This window comes from Nanorana parkeri, unplaced genomic scaffold, assembly GCF_000935625.1.
Source record: "Nanorana parkeri isolate BGI_ZX_2015 unplaced genomic scaffold, ASM93562v1 scaffold614, whole genome shotgun sequence".
Classification (NCBI taxonomy): domain Eukaryota; kingdom Metazoa; phylum Chordata; class Amphibia; order Anura; family Dicroglossidae; genus Nanorana; species Nanorana parkeri.
In genome coordinates this window covers 824160-839702 of record NW_017306882.1, presented here as the reverse complement: position 1 = coordinate 839702, position 15543 = coordinate 824160, and the positions used below count along the sequence as shown (strand labels likewise).

The window sequence follows — 15543 nt, the reverse complement described above, 5'->3', positions numbered from 1 at the left end:
TACACTTGCACAATGTCAGGGATTTTGTAGGATTAGAGTCAGGGGTATGATTAACCAAAGACACAAGATAGTTTTACTGCATCAGCTCTCTCTCAGGCAAAGATATCAAAGCAGACTGGGGTTTCAAGATGTGCGGTTAAAGCTTTTTTGAAGAAGCACAAAGAAACTGGCAGCGCTGAGGACCACATACACAGTGGTCTGCCAAGGAAACTTAGGCCTGGTTCACATCTGCGCGGCCCCGGGTTTGCGCACCACGTTTGCCATGCGGCCCCATTCATTTCAATGGGGTCATATTTGCACAGCTCCTGCACCTTTTATGAGTGGCACGCGGGACATGTTTTTCTGCCCCGTTTGTGTGCATTTGCACACCCGGAAATGCTGGGGAAAAATGCACGATTTGGCAGCCACGTTTGGGGTGCCATTAAAACTGAATGGCACCGCAAGCATGTTCCGCTATGTGTGCTCTTGGAACGCCTAGGTGTAAACCAGGCCTGAATGCAGCAGATGAAAGACTTCCCTTTGCTTACTTTCCTTTGACATCAGAAGATGTCCAGCAATGCCATCAGATCCGAACTGGGGGAAACCAGGGGGACCTAAGTACACCCATCTACTGTCCGGAGAAGTCTGGCCAGAAAGCATTGCGGCCAAAAAGCCATACCTCCAACGTGGAAACAAGGTGACTCAACTATGCACAAAAACATAGGAACTGGGATGCAGAAAAATGGAAGCAGGTGCTATGGACTGATTAGTAATAATGTAAATGAATTTGAAATATTTAGCTGTCGCAGGCGGATGTTTGTTCATGAGTGCGTATGAGGTCCCTAAATACTGTATGAACGGTTGAAGAGAGACATAGTGGATGCACTATAGACACCTCTGGCATCAATTCATCAGGGAAAAACAATAATGATCAGACAAAATTTTCCAGCTTGCTATTCAGATCTTGATGAATCTAAAAGAGATTGAACAATCACACTATAAATATTGTGGTCAGCTTTATTTTTGCTGGTCCAGGTACCAAAAGAGAGATGCTCTTTCTATCTTATCAATAAAGAGAGCGGACACACAGAGAAATGAGGCAATTTGCTAAAGTTGGCCATAAACTGTGTGACTTTCGTTCGGAAATTGTACATAATTGAACGATATTCGAACAGTCGATGGTACATCACCGATTTCTGTTTTTGATATTATGATCTACTTTTTTCGATCGCTCAGGTTGGAAAATTTTCCTATGATCGAAGGAAAATCGATGAATTGGCAGGCTTTTTGTCAAAAATGGTAGCAAGAACACAGCACATACGCAAAAGGAAATTATTTCCGTCATTCGTAACGAATGATTTACAAAATCGGCATTTGACTATTGTTGATGGGGTATTAGAGCTATAATCAAACGAGGGTTCATGGCACAAACAAAAATCTAGTAGTGTATGGACACCTTAAGGAGGTGCCTTGCTTTAATTTCCAGCAAAATTGCATTGCATTTAATTACATGAAAGTTAAAAAGTTTTAAATGATTAGAGGGAAATTATCACCAGGACAAAGAGATGTGCTAGTGTCTAGATGTCACTGCCATGATAAAAAAAATTATTTGCAGGCTCCAGGCACAGAGTAATGTTACAAGCTATCCGATACAGAGCCAAATGGTGTGAAATCTTTTAAGTTCCACTTCTTATTACTTGGAAATGGAATTGGCAACTTGAAAATATTTGTCATACTTTTTTTCTACTTTGTTTCATTGCAACCCAGTGATTTTACTTTGTATATTGCAGATTTGCCTACATAAAATAATACATGGATTTGTTTGACAATTAAAATATACCTCAACTCCAAACTTTTTTTATTTTGGGTAGAGTAGGGTAGAGATAAAACCACTGTCAGTTTTTTTTTTCCATCAGTGTCCCTTAGGGAGATTTCCTGTCTTGTAGACTCAGAGGGAAGTGAGAGGATATCTTTCCAAAGTGAGGGGAATCCCCATTTAGGCCCCATTCCCACTAAACGATATCGTGAGAAGTCACCGGCCAATGCTATTCAACGGAGCTGTCTTAGCTCCATGTCGCCCGTCGCTCATCGCTGTCGCTCATAGCTGTTGCTCATCGCTGCTGTCGATGCCCTTTTTCGGCGGATTTTGCTATTTTTTAATGGAGCCCGGCGGTGAAGTTCGTGCTACGGTCGCTGGAACGTTGCCCCGAAAGTCACCACGCGGATCCGCTGCAAAAGGTAAGTCGCTTAGTGTGAATGGGGCCTTAGACAGTTGTCACAGGTGCAAGTATCCCCATCAAAAGATTTCCCCTCTATTCTGGTGGGTTTGCCTTCACTTTTATTCCCAGTGACATTGGTGATCAGGACAATTTGAGAGAGAGAGATTCTCCCTTATGGCGACACAGACAGCAAAAAACTTGACAGGGGTTTTTTACCGATCATCACTCTATCCACATCTAAAAAAAGTTTTGCCTTTGTCATAATGTAAAACTTATATATAGCCAATTTTTTTTTATTTTTCATAGAGTGGGGAAGGACTAGATCCCCTGTTAGATTGTTATTGCTGTTTATTATCCTGCTATTTGTTTCCTGCTGGTACATCTTGAATAATGATTCACAAGTACAAGTTACTAAAGCCTTAAGTGTCCCTCTCTCCCAAGTTTAGTCACTTAGATACTATAATCAGTTCGGTTTATCCCTCGAAACACATGTGCTGGTATAGCGGCCACATTGCATGTTAGAGACATTTTCACCTAATAGACACACTAGATATTTTTAGTCAAAGTGCCTGAGCACAAGTGTCACCAGAGGATGGGTTGGAGAGTATGACTAGCATTTTTGCTTTGAGGCTAATTCCTTGCTTCCAGCAGCCTTACCTCAGCACCGCATTCCAGAACTGGCTATCCTCATGACAGAGTTTATGAGACAGCTTCCAACAGCTGATTAGATAAACAGTCACATAGACTGGGCACTTCACGTGGACACTGAAAATGCTGTCTCCTCTTGTCATCCCAATAAAGAACTTATAGACAATGTTTTAACCTGTTCTCCACAACCTTTACAAGTGATGTTGCATAGGAAATATTTTACTGTATTTAATGCATCTACATGCTACTTTTATTGTCGTTAATTATGCAGACAAGAGGTCAAATTAAATGTTACGGAAAATATATCTACACCTAAGAAAATGAACTGTGTTTGAAAATAAGGCCTTTAGCTGGATACAGCAGAGTTTCTCAACCTTTTTTCATTCATGGCACCATTTTAAAGTATGCAAAATCTTGAGGAACCCTAGTCTAAAATGTTAAAAATGTTATAAACGGTGTGTGGCTGCTCCAGAATCCATACAAGGCCCTTATGTCAGATAGGGAACTGGTATGGGCATTAGGGGGGGGGACCCCATGCAAAAACAAATACATGGGGTTCCCCCCTTCAAACCAGGGTTTCCTTTCGAATCAGGAGCCCTCCTTCACATTAAAATCCCACCATTCACATCATAGTTCCCTTTACATTAGAAGCACTATACACATCAAGAGCCCCCTCCTTTACATTAGAGTCCTCCCTTCACATTAGGAGCTCCTTTTCACATGAACAACCCCTGTCACATTGAAGCCCCCCTCACATCAGAGTTCCCTTTCAAATCAGGGGCCCCTCTTCACATGAGAAGGCCTCCCTTCACATCAGAGCCCCCCCCTCCGTTTCACATCAGAATCCCAGCATTCACATCAGATTCCCACTTTACATCTTTACATCAAGAGTGTCCCTTTACATTAGGACCCCGCTCACCCTAGGAGCCCCCCTTAACATCACAAGCTGTGACTCCACATCAGGAATCCTCTTCACATCAGAAGCCCCCCTTCACATGAGGAGCCCTCCTTTCATACCAGAGTTCCCCCTTTTACATTAGAGTCCCCTTTTCACATCAGAAACCTGCCTGCACCATGGAAAGGCATGGTGCTGTGAAAAACTTTTGAGGGCATCCTGGTTATAAAAGGCTGGGATACAGCACGAGCCATTATAGGCTCAATTCACAAAGCTTTGATACAAGCTTTGACACAGGATATGAATCTTTATTTTGAGCCATATAACTATAAATTCTAAATTTAATTGGATTTAAAAAATAATGGCTGTCACATTCTTGAAAATATCTTGATGTGTTAGCTGTGGGAACTGAAGCCTATGAGGGAATGCAGAGCTTACTGCTCTGACCATCTACATCAGGCTAGAGATAGGACAATTTTCTTTTATATGCAATGAAGATGGGAACATCCATGATTAAACATCATTAGTATCTGTTTAGGAAACAGCATCCTATCAAATTTCTCTCAGATGCTCAAGCTTCGGTCATAAGTTTGTGAATGAGGCTAAGTTCTCAAATAATGCTTTGACTTTGCAGGAATTTGTAGGTAAAAGGCAAGATTTTATAACATGCATATAGTGACTAAAGAGAGGATAAAATAACTAATAGGAATAAAGAGAGGAAATAAGAGATCAATTGAAAGATAGGAGAGGACGTCTGTCGTTTAGAGGTGCCCCGGGGAGTGTGTGAATACCCACAATTATTCATGGAAAAGTGCCAGATTCTTTCCATTCTAATCCCTTCACTACTGCTAAGCAGCTCCCTCATTACTACTCACAAACACTTTTTTAACTAAGGAGCATATTGAGAACATTGAATAAAAATGAATGACATCATTATAACCTTCATATTTATCATATTTATTCTATACCCTTCACCCTTACTCATATGATTGCCCATATATTGTTGCAATTTACACATATATTTACACTGAAAACAAAATAATGCTAAGAGTATTGTATTCTCTTCTAGGTGCAGTGTTTTAAGACCTATTCACACAACAGTGCGCTGCATATTGAGGTGCGATGTGGTGTGTATGTGTGTTGTTACTATTCAAAATGAATGGCAACATGCATACACATTGTGTTGTAGTGCATTGCTATAAAGCACATGCTACTGAATGCATTACTGTGTGAATTAGCCCTTCAAGTGGACCTACTATTAAAATCACACTGCACATGATTCAATAGTACACATCTTAACTTTGCCAAAAAACATTATATCCATAAAGTACCCCTTTCTTGCCGTGAACAAAAAACACTGTTCTGAGGTCTACCTTGTCACTTGCAGCCATGCATTGTGTGTGTTTGACATTATAATTATGATACAGGATTTATATAGCGCCAACAGTTTGCGCAGCACTTTACAATATTGGAAAGACATTACAATTACAATACAATTCAAGTCAAGATGTAAGGAGGGCCCTGCCCATTAGGGCTTACAATCTAAAAGGGAGGAGACATCATATAAGTCTGCAGAGAGCCTGTTGTGTTCAATGAGAAAGACTTTCAGTGAGATCAGGGAGATAAGTGTGTCAGCAAAACCTGCTTATTTAACGGACAAAATGCTTCCTTGTGTACACATTTTAATACAAACTACACTTAAAACATGATTTGTAAATTATTAAGTTTTGATACAAATATCTACTTTTACCTGATCTTTTTGACATGTGTTTTTACAAATACAAAAAGTCTAGGTCCTGTTTAATAAATGATCTTGCTACCAATATGCAAAGGCTACGTAGAAATTAAAATAATCATAAAAACATAAAAAAAACAAAAATCATAATGATAATAAAATTGATAAAAACAGCAAACAAACGTAGCATCTTTTAGTTTAGAAACCTCTATATCATAGCGTATAAAGAGGACTCTAAAATGCTTGATTATTTATTACAAGCCCCTGATAGTATAACTGACAAGCGATAGCTTTCAAACAGTTGTTAAAGGGCTCACTGTCAAATGTATAACATGCTGACTCCTCCTTCCTTGCAAGCTTTTATTAATAACCAGCCCTTATGCATGGAGCTAAGTTTAAATACTTATGGTGATGCAATTCCTGAATTCCATAGGCTGTAAACCAAAGCACATGGGGGTGGAGGGACCAGTGTTCTGCTACTACACTAAACACACGCAGGATGTAAAACAATTTACCCAAATGCAGAGTTAAATTTGAGGTTTGCAAGTGTACCATCTACAATGCGCTATACTATGGTTATCCAGGGAAGTTTAGTGAATTCTGTGCAGTCAGCATGCAGTTCTGGACTACGTCAAGCTACTTCTCAGAATAGATTTTGTGTCTGACCTCTAATGGGAGCAAGGCAGAAGAAATAGTAAGTTCACTTCACAGTCTAGCAGACTCACAAAATGGAAAGGATCATGTAACTAGCCGGTGCCACACATGCTGGTGTCTGTCAAACTGCAAGGATCATCAGGCTTTTCAACTAGTCTGCCTTCTAGCTAATACTCCATCTCAATAAAGTCTCAATTCCCTGGAGAATGAATTACTAATCAGCTTCCTTAGTATTCCAGATTCCTTTGTCACAAAAAAACGTTAAAATCATTTAGGAAGTGTATTGACAGTTAAATAATAAAATTACAAAATGAAGAAGAATTATAAAAATATAAGTCAAGTAGATACATATCAATTACATATAAGAACAATGCAAACAATGCCTTGTGGCATACTTACTGGCGTGCCTCGCCCGGTGTTTATTGGGTCTGATGAGCTCCCTTTCTGCTTGCTGAGCCTCGTCTCCTTCCTCTAAGTCTTCTGCTTTGATTCCAAAGGAGACAGTGAAAGGAGGTGCTTCTGTCTGCCCTCCTTCTTCTCCAGATATTACACTCCCCCTGTCAGACTGAGACCTGGGCTCCTTCTCTCTCCCAGAACAGTCTAAGATCAATTCCACCCTTGGGAAACATGCTTCTCTTGTCTGCCCTGCAGAGATAATCTTTGCCTGCTGTTTGCCCACTATCTGGAATGTAGCAGATGTCTGCTGCCTAGGTGGCTCTTTTTCATCAAGGTGCTCACAGGCAACTTCATCTTGTAGCACAATATGTTCTGTTCCTGGAGATGTACACTGGTCCACACCCAGGAGAGTTAGAGTAGGAGAACCTACACTGCCCAAATGTATGTCCTGGGGGAGTGACAGTTGCAGTTCAACCATAGCACCTTCTTCTATTCTCCTTGTCAGTGTGATGTCGCCTGTTATGCCATCTTTGGAAGTTTCTAACACTCTAGGGGCAATCTTGTGTTCCAGCAGGACTTCATTATCTTTCTTTTCTTCTATCAATGCTGTATCGTAACCCGTTTTTGAAAAGAGTGACTGATCTTGCATTTCAGAGATGTTCTGTTCTATGGGCAACGTTTCTGGGCCAAGACAGATCTGTAACATGGTACTTTCAGTGCCCAGTTCTCTGTTAATATTTTCCTGTTGTGCATTGTTACTTTCTGCCGACTGTGGCTTGCTTGGTGACCTGCAACAAAAATCATAAATGTAACATTCTGTTTTCTAAAGCTATAGCTTTACAGAGTGGTGGATGCAAAGCGATGAAAGCGTAAGGGCATATAAAACTGTTATAATGCTTTTCAGCATATGCAGAAGTATTGGAGAGAATGCAGCCAGGCTATCTGTGATGGGAATCTTACCACTGGGTACCCAAGAGATATGTAAGACCAACGGGTGATTTCAAGTGTTCATGAACACAGTGCATTCAAAAGCCAATGTAATTCAGTAAATAGTATTACAAGGGTCAAAAAACATTTATTCTCTTAAAAAGTCATCTTTTTTGTAACCTTTAAATAATTTTTTCTCGCAGTCACATCCCTCTTCATCATGGTTAGGGTGTGGCTGTTTAGCATGAGGCATGGCAAGGATTTTAACCAACATTGTTACAGTTTCCTACCTGTTGCTGTTCTGAAAATAGCAGTTTGTTTCGACATGTTCTTTCCAAACTGATCTCTGAATAGGACTGTCTGGATTCATTATAATCAGCTTGTGGGATTCCTGTGTTGTAATTGGTACAGTGCAGGTGCAGTGTCAGCATCTCTTTAGTAGCAATTAACCCTTAGGGAGTATCTTACCGAAAATGTAATTCCTTTTTGCATGGGATGCCTAAAACTGTACTTGAATCTTGCAAAAAAAAACCCTCAAAAGAACGGCACCTTCTCCTCGTGAAATACTGTTTATTGATCATTATAAAACTGAATAATGTAATACTTGCAAGCGCTGTCTGTTATATGAGATTTCAGAACAACCTTCTGGACTGATGTACAACCTTCTGGGCTGAACTGTCAGACAACCAAATTGTGAACCAGAGCAATAATCTTTCTGATGTGTTTCAAGGGGCATACCCTCTTCATCAGAGCAAGTGGCCAAGTTGCACTGATGAAGAGGGTATACCTCTTGAAATACATCAGAAAGATTATTGCTCTAGTTTACAATTTGGTTGCCCATCTCTGTAGATCAGTCCGGAAGGTTGTTCTGAAATCTCATACTGTATAACAGACAGTGCTTGTGAGTATTATTTTATTTAGTCTTATATGGATAAATAAACAGTATTTCATGAGGAGAAGGTGCCGTTCTTTTCTTTTTTTTTCTTGCATGTTTCCTGAGGCTTCCCAATCTGTCACTTCTTTTCTGAGTATTCCCTCCTTATGATGTTGTATTCCCTCCTTATGAGTTGTCTTAAGGTTCAGCCCATCTCTGTATCTCCTGTAAGCAGGAAGTACCTCTTGAAATACATCAGAATACCTCTTGAAATACATACAGCTGTACACCAACAGAACACCTCCAGGTCGCCATATTGCATTCAATTTTCTTTACAGATTTAGAACATTTAGGGAGTTATTCACAAAGCTGCCAAAGGCAGCCGAGTGAATAACCGAGCTAAGTGAAGTGAGCCGAACGACGTTCGGCTATTCAATCCGGTTCAGTATGACTGATTTCAGCTGTACATGGGCTGAAATTGGCTGTACATGGGCTGCCTTCGGCTGCACTTCGGTCAGCCGAACATGCAGAGCCAAAGTGCAGAAGGACTTCGACTCAGCCGATCCAACATCTGGATCGGCTGAGCCAAAGCTTCAGCAGCTCACTCGCTGCCGTTCCCCCTATATTCAATCCAGCTCAGTATGGCTTCCTGGCCAATCAGGAAGCCAGGCGGTGGGTAATGACCTGCCGTCCAGCTTCCTGTTTGGCTGGAAAGGCGGCTCCATCCTCCCAGAGGTACTGGTATCAGTATTCGGTATCGGAGAGTACCGAAAAATAAATATCAGTACTCATAATCGATACCAAAAAACCGCATCCCTGCATCCCTAGCATACAACAAGGTGTAAAGTCGAGTTGTCTATAGCAACAATCTGGTAAAATATTTTAATGCGCTTTCTGCTCTAACTGGATAGAACCTAAAATGTAATGGTTGCTATGGATTAGTGCAATTTGTACATCCCTATGAATCATTACATAAGGACACCTATTCTGAACAAAACAGTGGAGGGAATTCATAAAAAGTAGAGCAGACAGAACCTGGAGCAGTTGCCCATGGCAACCAATCAGCTTCTCTCTATTATTTTCAAAGCTTAAAGGAGAACTATGGGGTCAGGGCTTTTCCCCATAGTTCTCCTTAGGGTAACGGGAGGACACAAACTAGCGTCCTCCCGTCACCCTAAACTCAGTATACCGCGAGCTACAGCTCGCAGTATACTGAGACGGCGCAACTGAAGCGGATCCCGACAATTATGTCTGATCCGGCCAGCTGCGTGAGTGACAGCTGGCTCTGCCTACCTAGAGACAGAGCCAGCTGTACTCGCCCCCTCCCCGTCCGTTCCGCCAGTCAGCGCTGGAGGATCGGAGCGGGAAGGGGGGAATCCAGCCCCTCCCCTGTCACGGCAAAGAGCCGTGACAGGATCGAGAAGTGAGCGAACGTCGCAATGTGTTCGCTCACTTCCCGATCTACTGAGCCGACCTGTGACAGTCTCATTGTCACAGGTCGGCTAGAACTATGAGGTGAGTGAAAAACACTCACCTCATAGTTCTCCTTTAACTGAAAAGAGAAGCCGATTGGTTACCATGGGCAAATGCTCCAGATTTTGTCTGCTCCTCTTTTTAGAGCAGCAGTATGTATATGCAGCTACTAAATAGTGGACTTGGAAAAACAGAATGAGGCTTCATAGAAGAATAGATTTCCAGACACACATTTTAATAATGACTGTCCCTAATTAGCTTTACTAATTACTAATTCAATTTCCCTGAATGTTCACCATCTACATTTACAACGGGAATCATTCATTATGCAGTTTATAAGTTCATTTAACAAACCTGTGCATGAATGGGGTTTAAATCATTTTTATTTTCCTTTAATCTTCTACATGGCAAAGTATGTAGCATACACCAAAACACCTTTATGTTACGAAAGTGCATGTGCTCTAATGACGGGATTTTTTTGAACCTTTACACTTACCTCCAAATCATAGCTAACATGCAGCTTTCAGTGTATTCCCAACACTGTGAAAAAATCTTTGGTGGAGAGTGAATGTGGAAAATGATTTCATACAAAAGAAAGTCCATCTGCTTGACACATTATTAAAATCTTGCCTGCCATCACATTTTACTTAATTCATGGGTTAAAGTGATATGAAAGTCTAAAGATTTTATGGCTAATTCAAATGCGGATTAAACCACTTACAATGGATACAGTACTTTTCACAGTATACAGTACCGGAAGATGGTAGTGTGAACTGTGCAGGTGCGTGACAAGGCAAATTTTCTTATTAATTTTTTCCAACACAGCACCAGCACATCTGGTGGGAATGGGCCCTTTGTCTTCTTTTTGCTTATTAAAGTGTATCTAAACCCAAGAAAAATAATTAATATATTTCAGCATGCAATAGATGTGGTGGCATTATTTTCTGTGATTCAGGATGTTTTCAGCTGATGACTCTGTCTGTTCCACACTTCCTTTCTTAGCGTGACAATGCTCACTTACTGTACTGTATAGAGGAGCAGTGTTGTCACCCTATGTCTGGACTACAGAGCATCTCCTCTTCTCTTCTTTCTAACATATTTGGGGGGTGTTCTGTACTAGAATTAGCTAAATAGAATGTAATTAATAACAGTCAGGACAGGCAAGGAGCACAGGAAGTTCTCAGGTCACAAGATTTCTGACAGAATCAACAGGTATTTTTTGCACTTGTTAAACAGATATTTAAAAAAAACACTTTCATCTTTATATTTAAAAGACCAAAAGTGAGCAAATAGGAGACATTTATTATTCAGGTTTAAATACACTTTAAAACTGCCCTGGCACTGGCCAGTTTCTATCGAACTCTCGGATACTGGTGATTACATGTTGGCCAGCAGCAGGACACTTTAGAAAGCATGGAGAAAAGACCTAAATGCAGTGACACAAGGCACAGATAGGTGTTTTTCTACAAGATACAGCTGCCTGAAAATTGGACAGTTGCTCTGCATTGGAAGAGAACCTTACCCCCTTCCTTTTTAGACTTGTACAGCTATATCAAAGCAGCCCAGAACATTGAATACAACAGCTAAATTGAGCAATAGTGTAGCAATATTCAAAAAAATATGGGAACCTTATGCAAAGATTTAAAGGAGAACTATGAAATGAGTGATTTCCACTCACCTCGTAGTTCTAGCCGACCTGTGACAATGAGACTGTCACAGGTCGGCTCAGTAGATCGGGAGGTGAGCGAACACATACCGGGTTCGCTCACCTCTCGATCCTGTCACGGCTCTCTGCCGTGACAGGGGGAGGGGCTGGATTCCCCTCTCCCCGCTCTGATCTGCCAGCGCTGACTGGCGGAACGGACGGGGGAGGGGGCGGGTACAGCTGGCTCTGCCTCTAGATAGGCAGAGCCAGCTGTCACTCACGCAGCTGGGCGGATCCCGACGTCCAGGTCGGGATCCGCTCCAGCTGCGTCGTCTCAGTATACAGCTACAGCTCGGGTAACGGGAGCTTAGGGTAACGGGAGGACGCTAGTTTGTGTCCCCCCATTACCCTAAGAAGAACTATGGGGAAAAAAACACTGATCCCATAGTTCTCCTTTAAGTCTTGATATTTAGTGGCATTTCACTTTCATAATTCCAGGTGAGAGAACCCTTTACCCCTTGGGATCTTTGGGATTGACCAGCCATGTTCTACTTCTACCTCTACCAGCGCCGTCTTTAATATTAGGTGGGCCCTGGGCAAGATTTTGTTGATGGGCCCCTATATCCCACCCACCTCCACCTGCCTCCCCTCATTTCTGGACCCATACCCCCCGTATCCACCTACATCATCTTCCCCCGAAAGTATAAATAAAAACAATATATGTATGTGTATATAAAGATATACTGTACATACAGTTCAATGCACTAATGCAATGTACTCAGGACTCTGCACCACAATGCACTCAGGACTCTGCACCGCAATGCACTCAGGACTCTGCACTGCAATAAACTCAGGACTCTGCACCGCAATGGACTCAGGACTCTGAAGTAGGTCTTATGTTCTAATTAAAAAACTTCAGGGGAAAGATTTATTAACTGCTCATTTTGGTCTAGGTACAAAAATAAAAAAGTTATACTCACCCGAACCCTGGAGCATGTCCCTCAGTGTCCTCATGTCCTATACATATTGTATAGAATGTGATGATTCAGGTACCTTAGAGTGCTGCAGCAGAGGGGTAGAGACGCTGGAAGGACTGGTCTAAGAACAATTTGGCGATGAAGTGAGTATAACTTTTCTATTTTTGTACCTAGACCGAAACAAGCACTAAACCAATGCAGTGGGGGGTAGCCCCACTGAAAGGGTTAAGAAAAAATTTCCCTGGAGTTCTTTTTTAAATTTGACCTACACCATGTGGAACCACTGGCCAATTTCTATCTGCCGGAGACCTAGTAGTTAAAGCAGGCCTGGTACCATTTGATGAAATCACATGTTCCTGCTAACGCATTTAGTAATTTTGTAACTGATATGATTCTAATAATAGTGGATTGTGGTGTTGCTTTTGTGTAGCTAAACTAAGGGGGTTATTCACTAATTAGCCAAAGGAGCCAGCCATAGCTTCGGCTGATACTTTGGCTCGCTTCGGCTGCCTGAGCTCTTCAGTTCAGTCGAACCCAAGGGCTGCTGTACAAACTATTCACTCTAGCCCATACAGCAGCAGAGCGGCTCAGCCAAGCCGAACAAATATGCTTTGGCTCGCTTAAGCCGTAGTGACAGGCGAAGTGCGGAGAAAGCGTGGCTTGCTCCGCCCAGTTGTAATGAGAGATAGGTGTCCCCAATTGACCTGGGGACGCTGATCTGTCATTAAACAATAACAACTGGGCTCTGCACACTTGTTATTCATTGGCCGGGACCTGCTAGAAGACTGTATAATAATAATAATGTCTTCTAGGCGTTTCTAGGTGTTAACTACTCATTAAAATATGTATTAGATATATTGTGAACTCAACATCATGTGTTTTAAAACTAAAGCTATGTGTCCTTGGCACAAAATAATTAATATCTGCAAGATGTAGCCTAAACAAACCACAAGTTCGCAATCCAAGGATACAAAGAGAGAAATACACAAGTTAAACTGAAGTGTGCTAAAGGTTGATATAAATTAAAGTGGTGCTCTAACTGAGTGCACTGAGTGCCCATAATATCTTTGTCAAGACTCTGGCAGGTGCATAGGAAACAGTTAGGCGGAGCTAGCGGTGATGTCACTGCTAGCTCCGCCCAATTGTTTTTATTTTGCTGGCATCTGTCAGATGCTTCAGATGCAGAGCATGTTCAGCTGACCGAAGGCAGCCGATGTACGGCTGATTTTAGCCGATGTATGGCTGAAATTAGCCATACAAGGCTGAAGTGAATAGCTGAACAGCGTTCGGCTCACTTTACTTCGGCTCGATTATTCAGTCGGCTGCCCTCAGCAGATAAGTGAATAACTCCAAGTGTAAAAGAAAAAATGGTCAATTTTTGAGACCTCAACAGCATCACTTTTTGAGGCTGTCCCTGAAAATCATACTGTTCCCTAACACCATGTAAAGCTTATACATGATCTATATACCATTGCAAGCATGATGCCTTTTAAAATCTGATGGTCTTATGATTGAATCATCTTACAGACCATCGCCCTGCCATTAAGGAGGAAATTGAAATTTAATGTAATTGTTGGTTAGATGTTTAAGAAAATAAAAGTCATCCGTTGTCGTTTTCATGATACACTTAAGCAGAATGATACTTCCAACAGCCTTGTACAATGAGAAACGAATATTGTTTCAATGACATGGGCTGGCACGTGTTCATGAAAGTTCATAGTCTAGAGATGTCTTTGCCATAAAAAGATTCAAAGGGCAAACTGACAGGCTATTAAAGCTTTTTATAGATTACAAATAAGTGATGGAGTTAGGTAATAGGTGTGTAATAAAATACACTAAGCCACTGGACTTTTCTGCATGCTGTAAGGTTTGCAAGCTGTACTGGAACATGAGCTGGAATTAAAGTACAAGCGTCATAATAGGAATATGGTCAATATTATTTCTGGCATCCTTCTGAAAATACTAGTTGTCTGGCTGTGACTTCAATAGTCTCTATAACACAGAGTCTAAACAAGGTCAGAGTACATTCCCTTTATACTTGTGCCAGGCCAGTGAAGGCCAAGCAACACCAGGGCAACCAGATAATTAGCATTTTAGGAGCAGCCCACATATCAATCTTGTAAAATGCTTTAAAGTAGAACTATGGCCTCCCATTAAAAATAATGTTCTGCAGTATTTACTTATGCATCTGCACGTACAGTTTTCTGTTAGTCCCCTGCAAAACTCCACAAATACCTGTTGTTTCTGCCAGTGAAGTCGATCTAATGCAGCTCTTCCTGTGACGGTGTGGCAACAATGCTACACTGCTCCTGAGTTTAAAGCAGAGTTGCCATTCTAATATGTAGGCTGTGCCTGCTTTCACTACAGTAGGATGAAAAATGTTAAAGGGGCGTGGCTATCAGCATTGTCACTGCAGATTCACAAGCCTGCAGCTTGTCAATCACACCCAGTCCTACCTACTGCTTTCTGGATTGGAAGAACTGCCTCTATTTCTGAGTCCCTCCCACTCTGCGCTGCAGCGTCTGGGAGGGGGAGCATGTGAGACACAAATGAAGGAGAACTTGGTTCATTGAGGGAAGGTAAATTCTTTTTTTGGGTACTTGGCTTGTGCATCACACAGTAACTGGGTTTAGTACTTGTTCAGACTGCCATACTAGAGCCATTAGTTGTACTTTAAGAAAGAAATTCCTTCCTGTCTCACCTGTTGTTTGAAAAGTTTGAACATCGAAAATTGTTGTAGTTACTTTCACTGATATTTCACTGTAATTTTGTAACTATTTCATTTTTTCAATAAAAAAACTTGAATAAAAAAAGAAAGGAATTACTAGCCCACTCCATAGCATAGCAGAGCTTAGTTACTATATTAATGTAAGTTTTTCATATTTTTTTACTTTGGAGAAGGCGGTGCACTTAAAATCTCAGTGCAGACTACACTAAGCAATGTATATAACAAAATATACATATTACAATATATTTATATATATATATATACCGTATTTGCCGGCGTATAAGGCAACTGGGTGTATAAGACGACCCCCCTAATTTTCCACTTAAAACATAGGTTTTGGGCTATACTCGTCATATAAGACTACCCCACTTCCGAGGCAACACCATTTAAAAA

At 41.3% G+C, this 15543-nt stretch overlaps 1 protein-coding gene across 1 annotated transcript in view; it reads right to left on the bottom strand.

Annotated features, from left to right (window-relative positions):
* SYNPO2 (synaptopodin 2) overlaps window positions 1-15543 on the bottom strand; it is a 167968-nt gene that overhangs the window by 39088 nt on the left and 113337 nt on the right. Inside the window, exon 3 of the mRNA XM_018562930.1 lies at window positions 6530-7314. Coding sequence (XP_018418432.1) covers window positions 6530-7314 — 785 coding nt within the window. The remainder of the gene's footprint in view (window positions 1-6529; window positions 7315-15543) is intronic.